The 21129-nt window shown below is 43.8% G+C and overlaps 1 protein-coding gene across 23 annotated transcripts in view; it reads left to right on the forward strand.

Annotated features, from left to right (window-relative positions):
• myo9ab (myosin IXAb) overlaps positions 1-21129 on the forward strand; it is a 225961-nt gene that overhangs the window by 191958 nt on the left and 12874 nt on the right. For 16 of the 23 annotated variants that reach the window (XM_036950868.2, XM_090202543.1, XM_090202549.1 and 13 more), the window contains 8 exons: positions 1208-1308; positions 1671-1792; positions 8051-8265; positions 10195-10311; positions 12766-12954; positions 15434-15481; positions 15583-15694; positions 17617-17678. In XM_036950868.2, coding sequence (XP_036806763.2) covers positions 1208-1308; positions 1671-1792; positions 8051-8265; positions 10195-10311; positions 12766-12954; positions 15434-15481; positions 15583-15694; positions 17617-17678 — 966 coding nt within the window. The remainder of the gene's footprint in view (positions 1-1207; positions 1309-1670; positions 1793-8050; positions 8266-10194; positions 10312-12765; positions 12955-15433; positions 15482-15582; positions 15695-17616; positions 17679-21129) is intronic. The other 7 variants (XM_090202505.1, XM_090202554.1, XM_036950841.2 and 4 more) reach the window with 1 other exon arrangement.

Genomic DNA, 21129 nt, shown 5'->3' on the forward strand with positions numbered 1-21129 from the left:
GGTCCAAGCGACCCCCCCCCCCCCCTCTTGTCCCCTACCTCCTACTGACCCCCACCCAATTTATTTTCTCTCTGGGGGCCATGCTTACTAGCCTGAGGGTACTCTTTTAACACGACTAACCCCATTGAACTAGCATCCTCCAACTTCGTTTAGTTTTTACCCACTGGACAGAGACATGTTTCTGTACTACCAGCTCGTTGCTTGACGCTCCTTTATTTCTCAGATAGGGGGGAAAAACCAGACACGGGCTCAGGCCTCTTGTAGCGATAGTTTGTCGCAACTAAAACAACTTTACAGCGTGGCTGCAACTGTAAGTGGTAATGTCATGGTTTCAGATCTGTGTTTTCTCCCAAAGAGAATAATCATCCTTCATAAACACCCAGTACCCCTAACCAACCACAGATCTAGGATCAGATAACCTAGTCCCTAACCTTAACCTTCATTTTGGAGGTTTAAAAGTTGATCTGACCCTGGAGCAGTAGTCAGGAGCTGACCTGGAGCTGATCTGACCCTTGGGCAGTAGTCTTGTGTCTACTCTGATCTTGTGACATCCGTCTAGTTGCTGGAAGAGGAGAAATGCTATGTCCCTCTCCTCTTAGCCTGGTCCCAGAACTGTTTGTGCTGTCTTGCTAACTCCTATGGTTATCCCAAACAGATCTGGGACCAGGTTAGTCCAACTAGTCTTAGCCAGAAGTGCAATCGGTGATGCATGCTGGAACCTTCTACCATTGACACCATTTCATAAATACCTTTTATTATCTCCCTGACAGGTCTTTCCGAGCATGAGCACCCTCCCTCCCTCACCCAGTCATATCTCTTTTAGTTTGAGATAGTCGTTTTCTGATCAAATATGTCTGTACTCTATATGTAAACATGTCTATGTCTCAGTATTCAAACATGTTAGATTGTTTGTGGACTGTTGGCTGTTGTTTTGTGCAGAATGAATGAGTGATGGATGGATGCTGTAGGAACATCCAACGTGGATGTATTTCTTTGTTCTGAGATTCAGGTTTGATTGCACTGCCCTCTATAGGACAATGCATTTTCATGTCTCAAATGTGTCTCTTCTGCCTTTTCAGCATATGACTCAAAGACATGGCAAACTAGCCTGAGCGTTTTGATGCCCAATCAATATTGAAAATATTTCACTCCCCTATGTTTGGTATCAAGACTTACCTCGCTACACCCTAACTTTCTATTCTCCCAGGCTTCTCACAAGGAAGAGCATAAGAAGTTCCACAAGACTATGTCTTCAGGGGACCTGGGCAAGGTAGCAGCGCTTGGGAAGACATCCAGTCAGGATGGAAGGTAGCTACAGCACCTTCTCCTGCTCTCTAGCCCATATTACAGTAGCAAGACGCAATGTCTCAGTTGATAGAGCATGGCTCTTGCAACGTAAGGATTGTGGGTTCGATTCCAGGGACCACCCATGCGAAAAATGGATTCACATAGGACGGTGGATACGTGTCTTCTAAATGGCATTTATTATTATTATTATATTACAATCATTATGCAGAGGCACAAATGGAGCTCATATTGTATTAAACAGACTATTACCCTTATACAAAGACAAATCTGAGCCAGCACACACATTGGCGAATCTGGTCGGCCCAATCGAAATAGAATAAAGGTTTGTTCTAATCTGCCTGTGTTGACTCTGTTTGTGGCAGCAGAGTGCGAGGGAAGATGCGTTTCTGGGGCAAGGCCAAGCATGCAGAGAAGAAGCTGTCCAGAGAGAAGCAGCAGACCACCAGGAGTGAGTCCACACAGGGAGACTGCACCGACAAGACAGGTAATTACACTGTGTGCGCGCACGCAATGGACAATAAAGTTGTTCATACCATGGCATTGTTGAATACTTGTTTCTGCTGGCTTGAAGGGCATTCTGGAGCGTGTGTTATTCCCCAACAACGCATGGTATATTTGCACGGTAGAATTCAAATGTTTATAGTTTATTCTGACATGTTCTATGTTTGAGCTGCCTTTGAAAGTAAAAGTCGAATTGAAAACATAATTGGCATTGTTGAATTTGATTTTAGGTCAGCTAGGACTGATCGGGTTTGCATCGAAACTAGAGTCTCTTTGTTTGGTTACCATGGCAGCTACTGACGCTATCTGGTAAACTTCCTAGCTAACGTTACTTCAGTGGATGTTGAACACATTTCTACCGGCAACACGTTCTCTGGAAAACACCTTCCATGTTGTTCAGCATTTTCCAGAGAACGAATAGCCCCTTGTTGATAATCCCTTACATATTGTATAACACTGGACATGTGACATTCCAACAAAAAAAAGTCACATGCTTTATAAACAACAGGTGTAGACTAACAGTGAAATGCTTCATTAACGGACTTGCCTGGTTAAATAATAACATTTTTTTATTTGTTATTGTATTTATTCCTTATGTTATTATTGTTTCTCTGTCTTGTTGGGAAGGGCTCTTAAGAACAAATTATTATTTACAATGATGGCCAAACCCTAACCCATGATACAGCCTGTAGTGACGGCTCTAGCACTGAGATGCAGTGCCTTAGTCTGCTGTGCCACTCAGGAGCCCCATGATTAACAATAACTTGGCTACTATATACACTGGGTATCAGCACCGAGTCGGTTTGCAGGGGTACAAGGTAATTGAGGTACAGTGGGGCAAAAAAGTATTTAGTCAGCCACCAATTGTGCAAGTTCTCCCACTTAAAAAGATGAGAGGCCTGTAATTTTCATCATAGGTACACTTCATCTATGACAGACAAAATGAGGGGAAAAAAATACAGAAAATCACATTGTAGGACTTTTTAATGAATTTATTTGCAAATTATGGTGGAAAATAAGTATTTGGTCAATAACAAAAGTTTATCTCAATACTTTGTTATATACCCTTTGTTGGCAATGACAGAGGTCAAACGTTTTCTGTAAGTCTTCACACACTGTTGCTGGTATTTTGGCCCATTCCTCCATGCAGATCTCCTCTAGAGCAGTGATGTTTTGGGGCTGTTGCTGGGCAACACGGACTTTCAACTCCCTCCAAAGGTTTTCTATGGGGTTGAGATCTGGAGACTGGCTAGGCCACTCCAGGACCTTGAAATGCTTCTTACAAAGCCACTCCTTTGTTGCCCGGGCGGTGTGTTTGGGATCATTGTCATGCTGAAAGACCCAGCCAGGTTTCATCTTCAATGCCCTTGCTGATGGAAGGAGGTTTTCACTCAAAATCTCACGATACATGGCCCCATTCATTCTTTCCTTTACACGGATCAGTCGTCCTGGTCCCTTTGCAGAAAAACAGCCCCAAAGCATGATGTTTCCACTCCCATGCCTCACAGTAGTTATGGTGTTCTTTGGATGCAATTCAGCATTCTTTGTCCTCCAAACATGACGAGTTGAGTTTTTACCAAAAAGTTATATTTTGGTTTCATCTGACCATATGACATTCTCCCAATCTTCTTCTGGATCATCCAAATGCTCTCTAGCAAACTTCAGACGGGCCTGGACATGTACTGGCTTAAGCAGGGGGACACGTCTGGCACTGCAGGATTTGAGTCCCTGGCGGCGTAGTGTGTTACTGATGGTAGGCTTTGTTACTTTGGTCCCAGCTCTCTGCAGGTCATTCACTAGGTCCCCCCATGTGGTTCTGGGATTTTTGCTCACCGTTCTTGTGATCATTTTGATCCCACGGGGTGAGATCTTGCGTGGAGCCCCAGATCGAGGGAGATTATCAGTGGTCTTGTATGTCTTCCATTTCCTAATAATTGCTCCCACAGTTGATTTCTTCAAACCAAGCTGCTTACCTATTGCAGATTCAGTCTTCCCAGCCTGGTGCAGGTCTACAATTTTGTTTCTGGTGTCTTTTGACAGCTCTTTGGTCTTGGCCCTAGTGGAGTTTGGAGTGTGACTGTTTGCAGTTGTGGACAGGTGTCTTTTATACTGATAACAAGTTCAAACAGGTGCCATTAATACAGGTAACGAGTGGAGGACAGAGGAGCCTCTTAAAGAAGAAGTTACAGGTCTGTGAGAGCCAGAAATCTTGCTTGTTTGTAGGTGACCAAATACTTATTTTCCACCATAATTTGCAAATAAATTCATAAAAAATCCTACAATGTGATTTTCTGGATTTTTTTTCTCATTTTGTCTTTCATAGTTGAAGTGTACCTATGATGAAAATTACAGGCCTCATCTTTTTAAGTGGGAGAACATGCACAATTGGTGGCTGACTAAATACTTTTTTGCCCCACTGTATATACAGGTGAAGTCAAAGTTGACATACACCTTACACAAATACATTTACACTCAGTTTTTCACTATTCCTGACATTTAATTCTAGTCAAAATTCCCTGTCTTAGGTCAGTTAGGATCACCACTTTATTTTAAGAATGTGAAATGTCAGAATAATAGTTGAGTGATTTATTTCAGCTTTTATTTCTTTCATCACATTGCCTGTGGGTCAGTAGTTTACATACACTAAATTAGTATTTGGTAGCATTGGCTATAAATTGTTTAACTTGGGTCAAACATTTTGGGTAGCCTTCTACAAGCATCCCACAATACGTTGGGTACATTTTGGCCCATTCCTCCTGACAGAGCTGGTGAAACTGAGTCAGGTTTGTAGGGTTCCTTGCTCGCACAAGCTTTTTCAGTTCTGCACACAAATATTCTATAGGATTGAGGTCAGGGCTTTGTGATGGCCTCTCCAATACCTTGACTTTGTTGTCCTTAAGCCATTTTGCCACAACTTTGGAAGTATGCTTGGGGTCATTGTCCATTTGGAAGACCCATTTGCAACCAAGCTTTAACTTCCTGACGTACGTCTTGAGATGTTTCTTCAATATATCCACATAATTTTCCATCCTCATGATGCCATCTGTTTTGTGAAGTGCACCAGTCCTTCCTGCAGCAAAGCACCCCCACAACATGAGGCTGCCACCCCCGTGCTTCACGGTTGAGATGGTGTTCTTCGGCTTGCAAGCATTTTTCCTCCAAACATAACGATGGTCATTATGGCCAAACAGTTCTATTTTTGTTTCATCAGACCAGAGAACATTTCTCCAAAGAGTACGATCTTTGTCCCCATGTGCAAACCGTAGTCTGTTTTTTTTATGGGTGTTTTGGAGCAGTGGCTTCTTCCTTGCTGACCTGCCTATCAGGTTATGTTAATGTTTTACTGTGGATATAGATACTTTTGTACCTGTTTCCTCCAGCATCTTCACAAGGTCCTTTGCTGTTGTTCTGGGATTGTTTCGCACTTTTCGCACCAAAGTACGTTCATCTCTCGGAGACAGAACTCATCTCCTTCCTGAGCGGTATGACGGCTACGTGGTCCCATGGTGTTTATACTTGCGTACTATTGTTTGTACAGATGAACGTGGGACCTTCAGGCGTTTGGAAATTGCTCCCAAGTATGAAGCTGACTTGTGGAGGTCTACAATTCTTTTTCTGAAGTCTTGGCTGATTTCTTTTGATTTTCCCATGATGTCAAACACTGAGCTTGAAGGTAGGCCTTGAAATATATCCACAGGTACACCTCCAATTGACTCAAATGATGTCAATTAGCCTATCAGAAGCTTCTAAAGCCATGACATCGTTTCCTGGAATTTTCCAAGCTGTTTAAAGGCACAGTCAACTTAGTGTATGTAAACCTCTGACCCACTAGAATTGTGATACAGTGAATTGTAAGTGAAATAATCTGACTGTAAACAATTATTGGAAAAATTAAGTACAAAGTAGATGTCCTAACTGACTTGCCAAAACTATAGTTTGTTAACAAGAAATGTGTGGAGTGGTTGAAAAACATGTTTTAATGACTCCAACCTAAGTGTATGTAAAGTTCTGATTTCAACTGTATGTTCATATAGGTAGGGGTGAAGTGACTAGGCAACAGAATAGGTATTGACCAGTAACAGCAGCGTATGTGATGAGTCATAGAGTTAGCACAAAAAGGGTATCTGTTTGTTTAACTATTTAGTAGTCATGTCTTGAAGCTGTTCAGGGACCTGTTGGTTCCAGACTTGGTACATCGGTACCGCTTGCCATGTGGTAGCAGAGAGAACAGTTTGTGGCTTGGGTAGCTGGAGACTTTGACAATTTGTAGGGCCTCTCTCTGACACCGCCTGGTATAGAAGTCCTGGATGGCAAGGAGCTCAGCCCTAGTGATTTACTGGGTGCGTACGAACTACCCCCTGAGGGGGAAGAGCCATTGTCGTGTCCTCACAACTGCTGGTGTGTATGGACCATGTTATTTTACAGCTTACAATTGGTTCACCCCTCTCTCCCCTGTAACTTTTCCCCAGGTCGTTGCTGTAAATGTGAATGTCTCAGTCAACTTACCTGGTAAAATAAGGAAAACAAAATGTATAATAAATAAATGTTTCCTTAGTGATGTGGAAACCAAGGATTTTGAAGCTCTCGACCTGCTCCGCTGCAGCCCTGTTGATGTGCATGGGGGCGTGCTCGGCCCTCAATTTCCTGTAGTCCACAATCAGCTAGTTTGTCTTGCTGACGTTGAGGGGAGAGGTTGTTGTCCTGGCACCACACTGCCAGGTCACTGCCCTTCTCTTTATAGGCGGTCTCATCGTTGTCGGTGATCAGGCCTACCACTGTCGTGTCGTCAGCAAGCTTATAATGATGGTGTTGGAGTCGTGCGCAGCCACGCAGTTGTGGGTGAACAGGGAACACAGGAGAAGACTAAGCACACACCCCAGTGGGGCCCCCGTGTTGAGGGTCAGCTTGGTGGATGTGGTGTTGCCCACCCTCACCACCTGGGGTGGCCCGTCAGGGCCAATTGCGGAGGGAGGTGTTCAGTCCTAGGGTTCTGTGCTTAGTGATGAGCTTGGAGGGCACTATGGTGTTGGAACACTGAGCTGTAGTCAATGAACACCGTTCTAACATAGGTGTTCCTCTTGTCCAGGTGGGAGAGGCTCGTATAGGGTGCGAAAGGAATTGTGTCATCTGTGGATCTGTTGGGGCGGTATGCAAATTGGAGTGGGTCCAAGGTGTCTTGGATGATGGTGTTGATGTGAGCCATGACCAGTCTTTCAAAGCACTTTATGGCTACAGATGAGTGCTACGGCGCTATAGTCATTTAGACAAGATATCTTGGCATTCTTGGTCACAGGGACTATGGTGGTCTGCTTGAAACATGTAGTTATTTCAGACTGCGTTAGGAAGATGTTGAAAATGTCACTGAAGACACCCGCCATCTGGTCAGCGCATGCCCCGAAGTACACTTCCTGGTAATCTGTCCGGCCCACGGCTTTGTGAATGTTAACCTATTTAAATGTTCTATTCACATCGGCTAAGGAGAGCGAGATAACACAACTTCATCCGGAACTGCTAGTGCTCTCATGTATGGTTCAGTGATGGTTCCCTCGAAGCGAGCATAGAAGGCATTTAGCTTGCCTGGTAGGCTCACGTCAATGGGCGGCTCGCGGCTTGGTTTTCCATTGTAATCTGTGATAGTTTGCAAGCCCTGCCACATCCAACGAGTGTCAGAGCCGGCATGGTAGGATTTCGATCTTAGTCCCGTATTAACATTTGTGTGTTTGATGGCTCGACGGAGGTTGTAGCTGGATTTCTTCTAAGCTTCTGGGTTAGTGTCCCACTCCTTGAAAGCGGCAGCTTTTTGGGATATGTACGTACAGTCACTGTGGGGATGACGTCATCAATGCACTTATTAGTGAAGCCGGTGACTTGATGTGGTGAACTCTTCAATGTTATCAATGAACACATTCCAGTCTGTGCTAGCGAAGCAGTCCTGCAGCTTAGCATCCGCTTCATCGGGCCACTTCCACATTGAGTGCGTCAGTGGTACTTTTTGAGTTAAGAGTTTTTGCTTGTAATCAGGTATCAGGAGGATAAAGTTTTTGGTCATATTTGTCAAAGGGAGGGTGAGGAAGAGCGTTGTATGTGTTTTTGATTGTGGATTAAAGGTGATCTAGAGCTTTGCTGCCTCTAGTGGCACAGGTGACGTGCTGTTAAAAAATACAACTGAATAGAAAACCAAAACAATTGTCTTTACAACACCGTTACTGTGTCTTTGTCTCTCTGTGCTTTGCGGGTCAAGATGGCACGTCATCTCCCCCCCACAGTCCCGACCTGACTGCAACCAGGGGCCGGGATTCCAAGGAGAACAAGGACCCCTCTCCCAAAGTGAGGCGGAGACGCAGCGTCAAGATCAGCAGCGTGGCCCTAGAGCCTGCCCAGTGGCAGAACGATGCTCTGCACATCCTCACCAATGCCCATGACTACAGGAGCATGAATGACTTCCTCATGAAGAAGGTAGACAGACTATGTATACCTGTCTGTCTTACAAACACTCAAGTTAATGCACAGGGCACTACATAAAACTGTTGGTTTCCTAATTTAAGATGATACACAATACACACATATAGATGCACGCTCACACATACAGAAGTGTACACATACAGTGCGTTCAGAAAGTATTCAGACCCCCTCCCTTTTTCAAAATGTTGTTTCGTTACAGCCTTATTCTAAAATGGATTAGATAAAATAAAAAATCCTCATCAATCTACACACAATAATCAATAATGACAAAGCGAAAACAGGTTTTTAGACATTTCTGCAAATGTATTACAAATTTAAAAAACAGATACCTTATTTACATAAGTATTCAGACCTTTTGCTATGAGACTCGAAATTGAGCTCATGTGCATCTTGTTTCAATTGATCATCCTTGAAATGTTTCTACAACCTGATTTGGAGTCCAGCTGTGGTAAATTCAATTGATTGGACATGATTTGGAAAGGCACACACCTGTCTATATAAGGTCCCACAGTTGACAGTGCATGTCAGAGCAAAAACGAAGCCATGAGGTCGAAGGAATTATCCGTTGAGCTCAGAGACAGGATTGTGTTGAGGCACCGATCTGGGGAAGGGTACCAAAAAGGTTCTGCAGCATTGAAGGTCCCCAAGAACACAGTGGCCTCCATCATTCTTAAATGAAAGAAGTTTGGAACCACCAAGACTCTTCCTAGAGCTGGTGGCCTGGCCAAACTGAGCAATCAGGGGAGAATGGCCTTGGTCAGGGAACTTCCAGAAGGACAAACATTTCTGCAGCACTCCACCAATCAGGCCTCTATGGTAGAGTGGCCAGACGGAAGCCACTCCTCATTAAAAGGCACCTGGGGAAAAAAAACCACTTGGAATTTGCCAAAAGGCACCTAAAGACTGTCAGACCATGAGAAACTAGATTCTCTGTTCTGATGAAACCGAAATGTAACTGTTTGGCTTGAATGCCAAGCATCAAGTTTGGAGGAAACCTGGAACCATCCCAATGCTGAAGCATGGTGGGTTCAAGCCAGAGCCCGGACTTGAACCCGATCAAACATCTCTGGAGAGACCTGAAAATACCTGTGCAGCAACGCTCCCCGTCCAACCTGACAGAGCTTGAGAGGATCTGCCAGGAAGAACGGGGGAAACTCCCCAAATACAGGTCTGCCAAGATTCTAGCATCATACCCAAGAGGACTCAAGGCTGTAATCTCTGCCGAAGGTGCTTTACAAAGTACTGAGTAAAGGCTATGAATACTTATGTAAATGTAATATTTCAGGTTTTTTTAATATATAAATGAGCAAACATTTCTAAAAACAGGGTTTTTAAAAATATAAATGAGCAAACATTTCTAAAAACATGTTTTTGTTTTGTCATTATGGGCTATTGTGTATAGATTGATGAAGGGGGGGAAAAAAGCAAATTATTCAATTATAGAATACGGCTGTAACGTAACAAAATGTGGAGAAAGTCACGGGGGTCTGAATTTTTCCGAATGAATTGTACATTCACCAACATTCACGTATTCTCAAATGCAGTCGTGTAAATGACTTCATCATTAAAGGTGGACTCAGCGATCGGTTGCAGATGCAGACAGTAAACAGCATAATGGGTCGTTGTAGCGTGAGGCTCAACTTCTCCGCTGTTTTTGGTCCTGTGGCTGCTATACCAGGCTGCAACAGCGTGATGTGAACCCGTGCACACACACAGACACTGTGTGCGACTGTGCGAGACCAATGTCTCACACACACACACACACCAGAATGCTACAGCAGTGCTGTATTGTACTATACCGTATAATACGATAGTCACATATTTATACAACAGCAGCATACTTTAGGTTTTGGAGACTACAGCATTTGATGAGTTTGATGAAGGAAACCTGCATTTATTATGACCATTTATTGTACCACATAGATCAATGACCTGGACTCTGAGGACGGCAAGAAGGACACCTTGGTGGACGTGGTCTTCAAGAAGGCTCTGAAGGAGTTCCGCCTCAACATATTCAACTCCTACTCGACTGCTCTGGCTGTGAGTACCACTATGGTTGTTTCGCTGTCATTTCAAGTTTGATGTATGTACAGGTATGTACAGGATACACATGGTATACACCGTCCAACAAAATGCTTACTTGCAGGTTCCTTCACAACAGTAATAAGAAATAACAAAAGATTAGAATATGAACATAAAGTTAATGGCTCAGTAGAATAGAATAAACATTTTAGTATAAGTATAATATAGGAAGGCACAGTTTATAGTACAGTGATTACACGTTAGTAGGGCTGTTACGGTGACTGTATTTCTGCCACACTGGCAGTCACGTGTCATGACCGCCGTCACATTCAACATGACCGTTGAGTCACGGTAACTAGGCTTCTCCAAAAATGCGCTCTGATGCCCGCTGTTGGTCATTAGAAGGCTACGAAACTTTCTAGCGGCCTGATACTCAGCGCTATATTGTCCCTTTAATCATTCTGTCATCAATGTAAATGCAATGAAAAATCAAATCGGACACTTCATGAGAGCCCTGGCATTCACAGTTTGAGCGGAGTAGGATCACCTCATGTGTATAAAGAGCCAACTCCTCATAGCTGGTTGATGCATGGAATAAAATGTGCCTGTAAGCCCATGTTGCGCAACATTTCTATAGGCGTTTGATGGCCTCTTAAAAAGAGGAGGATACCATCAGCTTTCTATAGGCTTGCTATATTTATTTCTCAACTTTCCTAATATTAAGCACATTGCTTTCCTTTACAACCTGAGTAGCCTACCTGGCTGGCATGAAAAAAACTGTAGGAAAAGCATCCTCCTTTTGCTTGGTCCATTCTAAATCAAACTAATTTCACACACATATTATTTAGTATATGTAAAGTCTAGATTAAATTCAGAATAGTCTGATAGGTGAGAATTGTATCACTGTTTGTGTGCAGTCTAAGGCAAGAAACAACGCATGCATTTTTTCCCAAACGTTTTCAAATCATAGTTGCATGCATCGTGTCATGTAGCCTAGCCCATATTTTGATAAGATTTGTATCACAGCTGAAGTGGCCAAATAAAGTGAGTTTTTATTGGGACAGTGACACATTTTGTGTTTTGGCTTTGTACTCGAGCACTTTGGATTTGAAATGATACAATGACTATGAGGTTGAAGTGCAGACTGTCAGCTTTAATTTGAGGGTATTTTCCATCCATATCGGGTGAACCGTTTAGAAATTACAGACCTTTTTGTACATAGTCCCCTTATTTTAGGGGACCAAAAGTATTGGGACAAATTCACCTATGTGTAGTAAAAAGTGTAGTATTTGTTTCTACGGAGCAGGCCACGATGCCACCGGTCGAGACGCTCTCAATGGTGCAGCTGTAGTATTTGGAGAGGACCCGGGGGTGGCATGCCAATATTCTTCAGCCACCTTAGGAAATAGAGACGCTGTTGCACCCTCTTGACAAGAGTGGTGGTGTTGTTGGTCCATGGCAAGTCCTCGGTGGACGCAGAGGAACTAAAAACTGCTGACTCGCTCTACTGCAGTCCCGTTGATGTGGACCAGGGCGTGTTCCCTCTTCTGCTTCCTGAAGTCAACAATCAATTCCTTCGTTTTGCTGATGTTGAGGGAGGGGTTGTTGTTCTAGCACCACAAACACTTACCTCCACCCTATAGGCTGACTCGTCGTTGTTGGTTATCAGGCCTACAACCGTGGTTTTGTCAGCAAACTTTATGATGGAGTTGGTGCCGTGCAAAGCCACGCAGTCGTATCTGAACAGGGTGTACAGCAGAGGGCTGAGGACACAACCCTGTGTAAAGAGTCAGTGTGGAGGAGGTATTGCCAATCCTCACAGCCTGTGATCTGCCCATCAGGAACTTCAGGATCCAGTTGTAGAGGGTACTGCCCAGACCCAGGGCTCTGTACTTGGTGACAAGCTTGGAAAGAACAATAGTGTTGAATGCTGAACTGTACTCAATGAACAGCATTCTCACATAGGTGTTCCTCTTGTCCAAAGAGAAAATTGGAGTGGGTCCTGTGTGCCTGGCATGCTGGCCTTGATGTGGGCCATGACCAACCTCTCAAAGCATTTCATGATGAAAGTGCGATGGGGCGATAGTCATTTGGCCATGCCACCTTGGTTTTCTTGGGCACTGGTCACGATCACTTTTACAGTGGGCCTCAAGGTACTGGGCACCCCAATCACAACCGTCAGTGACCACGGATGCATTTTTACTTGGACAGTGGCTGACTGTATTGTAGCACATGAATCGATTTTTGTAATCTTGCCTCCCTCACTACTACTTTCCTCCTCATCTCTGCCTGTCCCATACTACTTTAGACGGTAGTACTGTCATCAATTGCATTATACCACTCTCTCACAAGATCTCAAAACTCTTTGCAGTAACACATATGGGCTTTTTTCCCGCTAATATCTTCTTCTCCTCGTTCCCTCATCCCAATCCCCCCCCATCTCTTCCTCCTCCCCCTTTCCCTCTCCTCCAGATGGATGACGGTAAGAGTATCCGCTATAAGGACCTGTACGCCCTGTTTGAACACATCCTGGAGAAGAGCATGCGGCTGGAGCAGAGGGACTGGAGCGAGTCGCCGGTCAAGGTCTGGGTCAACACCTTCAAGGTCTTCCTGGATGAGTTCATGACCGAGTACAAGCCCATGGACAGCACCATCGGCAAGGTAGGGTTTGTGTGAGCGGGTGGAAGGATTTTGGCTGGCTGGCTGGGTGGGTGTGCTTGCGTCCGTACATGTGTCAATGCGTGTGTGTTGTTTTTTTAGAATGTGCTTCGACAGGTCAGTCCCATTTGAGATGGAAATCCTATAGCAGTCTTACAAGCTGATGCATGGCATGTTGGATCAGTGTTCATTTTGTCAACAGAAATAGTGACAGCAGTGCGAAGGACATGCGACACCCGGCACACACAGCCTACATCAGCTGGTGAGCTGCAGGGGAGTAGGCAAGGGGGTGTAGGCAGACAGGCGCCGCTCCGGCCCTGCTTTCGATTATACACATTGTGCAGGCAACTCTCTTGCTTCCCTGTAGCAAACCAATCACCACCAGCCTTCTAAATAGCTACCCTTTGCCTGGTTAACAAACACAAGCTAGGGCCTCCCGAGTGGCGTAGTCTAAGGCACTGCATCGCAGTGCTAGCTGTGCCACTAGAGATTCTGGGTTCGAGTCCAGGCTCTGTCACAGCCGGTCGCGACCGGGTGACCTATTGTGCGCCGCATAATTGGTCCAGCGTCGTCCGGGTTAGGGGAGGGTTTGGCCGGCAGGGATGTCCTTGTCCCATCGCGCACTAGCGACTCCTGTGGCGGGCTGGGCGCAGTGCATGCTGACAATGTCGCCAGGTGCACGGTGTTTCCTCCGACACATTGGTGCGGCTGGCTTCCGGGTTAAGTGGGCATTGTGGCTTGGTTGGGTTGTGTTTCGGAGAACGCACGGCTCTCGACTGTCGCCTCTCCCCGAGTCCAGACGGGAGTTGCAGCGATGAGACAAGATTGTAACTACCAATTGGGGAGAAAAAGGGGTATAAAAAACACAAGCTGCTTCACGAAATTTGAAACAATAGCAGCATTGAGTTTAAGAGAAAAAAAAAACAGTCTAGGTATGTTTTTCTGTTCAAAAGACCCATAATGCCCATAATGCTGTTTCTTTGTTTCTATCGTACATTGGTGGGTCGTGTTTTACATTCATAAAGCATATTGCTGGCCATTGTAGAACTAGGCTACTTAACCGTTTTAGGCTACTGGGCCGCGTACAGCAGGATGCAACATTTTGGAACGTTCAGATAGGCTCTGTAGGCTGCCATTAGCAACTCAATTATCCTTAAAACGTCTTCTGTGTTTGATTATTTTTAAAATAATCGGTTCAAGGACATACATCTGGTGTATTAGAAGCAATTAATGGTACCATGATTGTCTTCGAATGTTGTATTTATTTACACAAATGTTGACCACGAAGATCGCCATTTGCCTATTCACTATCACGCGGGATCCTGTTTTCTGCTAACAATGCCTGAAGTACCGTGGTCGGCCTTGAACTTCTGTGGCTTCAATGAGCGCGGGGGCAGTCGTTCTCCCCGGGGAATAACATTGGCTCTATTCATGGAATTCCATCTGCAACATCAAGAAAGTTTTGCAATGGAACGTGGCCCCTACTAACATTACCAGTAGCCTATAACGTAAACATTTGGTGGCACACAAAGAAAGTAAGAGATAGCAAACAATTTATTGACTAAATTCCTCTTGCCACTACACTATGGTCTGGCAGTGTTTAGGTGCCTTTGGACTGGTTAAATAACTTTATTTTGAGTCAATGTGGACCTAGTGACTCAGCACTTGGACCAGGACTCCAGCCATAGGGACTCGACCATTGGGGACTCGGACTTGAGCACAGGGGACTTGGGACTCGATTCGGACTCTAGGTTTAGTGACTTGACTACATCACTGGGCGAAACGGTCATTAGCTGTCGTTCTACTTTTGGACATCAATGTGGCTTCGGCGTCCGTGGAACGTTGATAACCAAAGGCAATGATGCGACTGAGGTGCAGCCCCATACTGCTTTGCGGCACCAACCATCTGGTGATTGTGCTTCTCTCTCTCGCTCTGTCTCTGGGCTTGTATGTGTCAGTTTGTTGTGTATTTATTGTGCAATATTTATGTAGGCTGAATTAGGAATGTACATGGCTAGATCATTTGTATATATTCCTAGATGTGTTTGTCATATGTCTGCTGTTGGGAAGAGAATAGGATGTTATGCAGAAAAATATGTTGGTAGGACACGGCTATGTATGTGTGTGCACATGGAAGTCAGTGATTTGTGCATACTATAGGTTAACGAGGCAATACAAATGCGATTTGACTCAAATGTGACAAATGAAGGGCGTTTAGTTTACAAAAATGGCCCAATGTTTTTGTCATTTTTAACAATAACTACACCTAGTCGTTATTTAAATGACCAAAAATGTGACTAAGTGATATTTTAGTCAAAATGATGAAGACTAGACTAAATGTAAAAAAAAGATTGCCAACGTTAACACTGTGTTGGATGTATGGGTGGGTGCATGGCATGTTGGATGGATGGGTGGGCGAAGGCTTGATGGGCGAAGGCCTGATGGGACTAGTCACTGGTCTGTCTGTCTCCTGTTCTCTTAGGCCCCCAAACCAGAACGCAAGAAGAGGAGGAAAAAGGAACCTGACATTGTGAGTACTATATTCTATACCGTATCTCTACGCTTTGTAATGCATTTGATGGCTCTATCTTTATGGCAAACTGAGTTGAGCCCCTCTATCACCCTCTGTAGGTTGAGGAGCACAATGGGCACATCTTCAAGTCCACCCAGTACAGCATCCCCACCTACTGCGAATACTGCTCCTCTCTTATCTGGATGATGGACCGGGCCTGCGTTTGCAAACGTGAGTTCACACACACACATTAACAGTTCCACTCCACACTTACACTCCACACAAAAAAATGGCCAATGACTCCAGTCACCCAAGTCATAGACTGTTCTCTTTGTTTGTTTTTACACTGCTGCTACTCGCTGTTTTATGATCTAGTCATAGTCACTTTACACCTACCTACATGTACAAATGACCTCGACTAACCTGTACCCCAGCACATTGACTCGGTACCGGTATCCCCTGTATCCCCCTCATTGTTATTTTATTGTTACTTTTTAGATTTTTTTACTTTAGTTTATTTAGTAAATACTTCTTAACTCTATTTTCTTCTAAATGCGTTGTTGGTTAGGGGCTTGTAAGTAAGCATTTCTCGGTAAGGTACCTTTTGTATTCGGCGCATTTGTGACAAGTTCGATTTGATTTGATATACACTGCCTTCACAAAGTATTCACATCCCTTGACTTTTCCCACATTTTGTTGTTACAAAGGTGGATTAAACTGGATTTGATTGTCTTTTTTTGTTGTCAACAATCTAAACAAAATACTCTGTCGAAATGGAAGAAAAAGTCAAATGTTTTAAGAATTTATGGAAAATTAAATAGTAATATCTTGATTAGAGAAGTATTCAACCCCCTGAGCCAATACATGTTAGAATCACCTTTGGCAACGATTACAGCAATGAGTCTTCCCGGGTAAGTCTCTTAAGGGCTTTGTACACCTGGATTGTACAATATTTGACCATTATTCCTTTTAAAAATTCTTCAAGCTCTGTCAAGGTGGTTGTTGATCATCGCTAGACTGCCATTTTCAAGTCTTGCCATAGATTTTCAACACAATTTAAGTCAAAACTGTAACTAGGCCACTCGGGAACATTCAATGTCGTCTTGGTAAGCAACTCCAGTGTTTATTTGGCCTTGTGTTTTAAGTTATTGTCCTGCTGAACGGTGAATTTGTCTACTGTTGGAAAACAGACTGATTCAAGTTTTCCTGGAGGAGTTTTGCCTATGCTTAGCTCGTTTCTGTTTCTTTTCATCGCCTCCCAAAAAATCTCCCCAGTCCTTGCCGATGACAAGCTACCCATAATATAATGCAGCCACCACCATACTTGAAAATATGAAGAAAAGGGTTGAATACTTGACTCGAGACATTTCAGCTTTTTATTTTTTTATTAATTTGTTTTTTAAAAATGAAACATTATTCCACTTTGACATTATGGGGTATTGTGTGTAGGCCAGTGACACAAAATCTAAATGTTATCAATTTTAAATTCAGGCTGTAACACAACAAAATGTGGAAAAAGTAAAAGGTGTGAATACTTTTCTGTTACGTGAATATATTTAGTATAGTTGTATCTAAACTTGTTAAATGTTTCACTATTTCCATTTTTCTGAAATTGACTGAGTAGGATGGTCCTCCCCTTCCTCTGAGGAGGAGCCTCCACTGATATATACAAACACACACAGACTCCCACCATTACATACACACACATGTACAACCCCCCCCCCCCACACACACACACACACACACTACCACCCTTCCACTCCACTCCACTCCACACACACACACGCTACCACCCTTCCACTCCACTCCACACACACACACACACACACCCTCTTCCTGTGCTGCCTCTTAAGTGTCTGTAATCAAATTGTGTCCAGCTGTTCTCATAAATCTATCTCCTCTCCATCCGCTCTCTAATGTTCACTCGAGCACAGGCATTGGCAGCTTTCTCTCTCCAGACTGCCTGCTCTATATTTAAGCCTTTTGTGGTCTGCTTGTTGAATGACGGGTTGTGGTTGGACACGAAGCATTGCTAGAACGTTGCTTAAAGGTTAGGGGATGCAGATTGCTTGTTGACAGTTGGAGACTTAGCGTTGATAGGTTGGGTAAGGGTATAGAGATAGAGTGTCTGACTCTTGTGTCCTCTTCGGCAGTGTGTCGGTACGCCTGCCATAGAAAGTGCTGCTCTAGGATGACCACGAAATGTAGCAAAAAGGTAAGAGGCTATTGTGTATTCATGATTAAGAATGTAAAGAAGGAATAGAGTATCAGGCAAGAGACAATTAAGTACTTGCAGGGATGATGTAGTTTTTAAAGGGATAATCCATCCAAACCACTAATTCCTATGATTAACAGTGTTAAATAACACGAATATGGGGAAAACCAATCAAAAAAATGATGAACAAATGTTGTCGTTATAACAAGGTTGGTAGCAATGTGAAAATCGTTGAGGAAATCTGTTGCAGCTCAAGTCGACTACAAAACCCATAATGCAATGCTCTCTCTTTGGGCTGGCTAGCTAGCTAGGTAGTGCTTAATTTGGCTCCTCTTAGTTTTGGACTGTTTCGTTCCGGAACCTGTGCGTCTCGTGGCATGAAAAATAATCTTCACCGTTTGCCATGTAATTTTTTTTTAAAAAGCAATCAGGGTTCATTCGAGTTGCCTCCTCCCCCCTTAAAAAACATAATGTGAAAGCGTACATTTTCAGCCTGCGCCGGATAAGAATTAAGGTCAGGCCTGGGCTCATGGTTGGCTCTACATTGTAGCCTTGAGACCAACATGTTGCCGTGAGAAGAGAGAGAAGCACATCTTTAGTCTATCTCACACAGAGCTAGGATTTATTTTACCTTTATTTAAATAGGCAGAATCAGTTAAGAACAAATTCTTATTTTCAATGACGGCCTAGGAACTGCCTTGTTCAGGGGCAGAACGACAGATTTGTACCTTGTCAGCTCGGGGATTTGAACTTGCAACCTTTTACTAGTCCAATGTTACTAGTCCAATGCTCTAACCACTAGTCAATGCTGCCGCCCCAATGATGAGATTTACTTTCTATGATCTCTCCCCCTCCCTCTGCTCTGATAGACACGAGCCTGCAGCTCTCCAGCGTAGCACTTCGTCATTTATTTCCTTATAGAATCATATCCGTGGGAACCGTGCTGCAGTCTACTGCTGTATGTTCAGAAAGAAATTAAATCATTCAGAATACTACACCAGGATTAGGCCTATAAACCTATGTGGTGTGGGTATGGTGTTGTGTGAATGAATATACACTGTATATTCTTATTCAATTGGAAAGGCAAGACATGTTTATATTCCATTTTAGTCTATAGCTTTACTTAAGTTTACATAATGACACAGTTTATGTGAATAAACCTCAAAATAAATGATCAAAGAAATCACAATTTGGACCTTTACAGCAAAAAAAACAAAAACAAAAACATTTAAAATGCAAAAGAGGAAAAGAGGGGAATGAGTCACTCAGTCTACTTTTTCCATGGATATTTTTTGCTGCTCTTGACTGATTCAACAGTCCTCTTTGTCCTTTTGCATAGCCAGAGAGAAGTCCTTACATGACAAGTCACAGATCACAGATATTGAAGTTCATTTTTGATCCGATTTGTCACTGTGCTGCAACTGTTTCTGGAGTCTGGCCATTAAATGGTCACCAGAGAGAGAATCCTCTACAAAGGCATTTGAGCCTGGCACACTGAGGACAAATGAGACAATCCTGAACATGTTGATCAAGTTGGCTTTCCCTAGGTTTTGGAAAACTGCCACCCACTTCTCACTGGTGGATTTTGTGGCATCCTGTCTGGCTTTCTGTATTTCCTCCCGGCACAACACTCTTCATAGAGTTGGTCCATACTGACTGTCTCTGTCATTTTGAGGGCAACCAGCACCTGCTCCAGGTCAGTGAAGGAGAGCTCCTCATAGAGTTGGTCCATACTGACTGTCTCTGTCATTTTGAGGGCCACCACCACCTGCTCCAGGTCAGTGAAGGAGAGCTCCTCATAGAGGCCGATCAGTTTCACCATTACAATGTTCTGGTGAGAAATCAAACCACTTGTCAATGTATGTAATGACAGTGTCATAGAACTTCACAAAGTCCTGTTGCCGCTTGGACCTTTGTGCTGACACTTGTTTGTCCATCAGCTGCTTGGTCTGGCATCCAAAAAAGCTGTTCTGTTTCCGCTGAAGCACCTTCATGTTGAACTTTTGGACTTCCTAGTAAACAGCTGTGATGCAGAGTGTTGTTTCCTCCAGTTTTTTTTACGAGTTGCTCAAAAACACACCCCCGCGTTGTGGAAAAATCTCAGCAGCTTCCGTTTTTTTCTTCCTACTCAAAAATACTCTTCAGTGCCACAGGACAGGTCTCCCCAAGGGATCATGAAGTATGAAGTAAGAGCTGGCCAGATTTGCAGGAGACGATCGACAGCTGGATGAAGAGAGAGCCAAGATGCAAACATGTCACAGAATTTCACGCCACTCAACGTCAACAAAGGCAAAAAAAATGCACTCAGTTCCTCTCTTCGGGAAGCAGATACTGAGAAGCGCTGTAGATCTTTAAAACAATTGTCTCAATATCCACTGACAGCTGACCGCAGGCGTGCTTCCAGGCATAATGAGCTATGTGAGCTGGGCAATTAGCTTTCAGAATGCGATTGTTGGCACTGCTCAATAACTGGTAAAACGGAGTGGTGTTTCCTGAAGTTGACATTGGCGTTATCTGCTGCATAGGCTGTGCTGTGTCTAATATCCAGTTCGTGCTTTTCCAGACAGTTCATCAGAGCTTGATGTATGCCATTTACAGTTTCATCACGGTCTTCATAAAAGTCATGTAACTTGCACTACACTCAGACAGAGAATTATCTCACTCACACTGGAAACATGTTTCTATTTCCCTTGTTTGTGGCGTCACTGGCCACTGCGAAATGCACGGGCTCACCTTCGATCGGGGACAGATCATCCAAAATATCCCTGTCTTTGGTCCTAAAACATGAATTGTATAATCATCTCAGCTTTCGTTCTTCGCAACATTTGAGTCATGAAATAAAGGCACCTTTGAGCTTAACAAGACAGTCGGTGCCGTTGTAGCCGAGTCCGTGTGTAACCATATGGTACACATACGAGGCTTCACTTGCAGCGATTTTTTTCCCGTTTTTTCCACAGTAGACGTTAGGAAAAATGCACCGATATTGCTAGCACCTTTAGCTAGTGCGGCCTTCTTGTGCATTTCTGTGGACGCATGCTGAGTTAGGTCATTCTCCTCTCCGTGGCCAATTGAGAATTCCCGACGGCATGAAGTACAGAAAGCTTTCGTCGAGTCACCACTGACGGGTTTAACCCACGTCTTTTTTTTGCCTCCCATTGTTTGTTGTAGCTGCAGTCCTTTCTTTTTTGAAGGTTTATCCATATTTCCTTGATATGCCAAATCGGCCGAACAACAACAGAATTGGTGCGTTTACGCTATACTGGGATTGGATGAATATACGAGACATGGGAGGTCCCATATGGGACAAACTAATTTATCCCAATATAAGGGGCATCTCGGCTAATATGGGAAAGTTGGCAACCCTATGCAGGCAATACTTTATTATAAAAAAAATGTTTATTATGCCTTCCGGTACTTCAGAGCTCCCCAGATCACCCCCCTCTCGCGCTCA

The sequence above is a fragment of the Oncorhynchus mykiss genome, chromosome 2, assembly GCF_057628025.1.
Source record: "Oncorhynchus mykiss isolate SJ-2025 chromosome 2, ASM5762802v1, whole genome shotgun sequence".
NCBI lineage: Eukaryota > Metazoa > Chordata > Actinopteri > Salmoniformes > Salmonidae > Oncorhynchus > Oncorhynchus mykiss.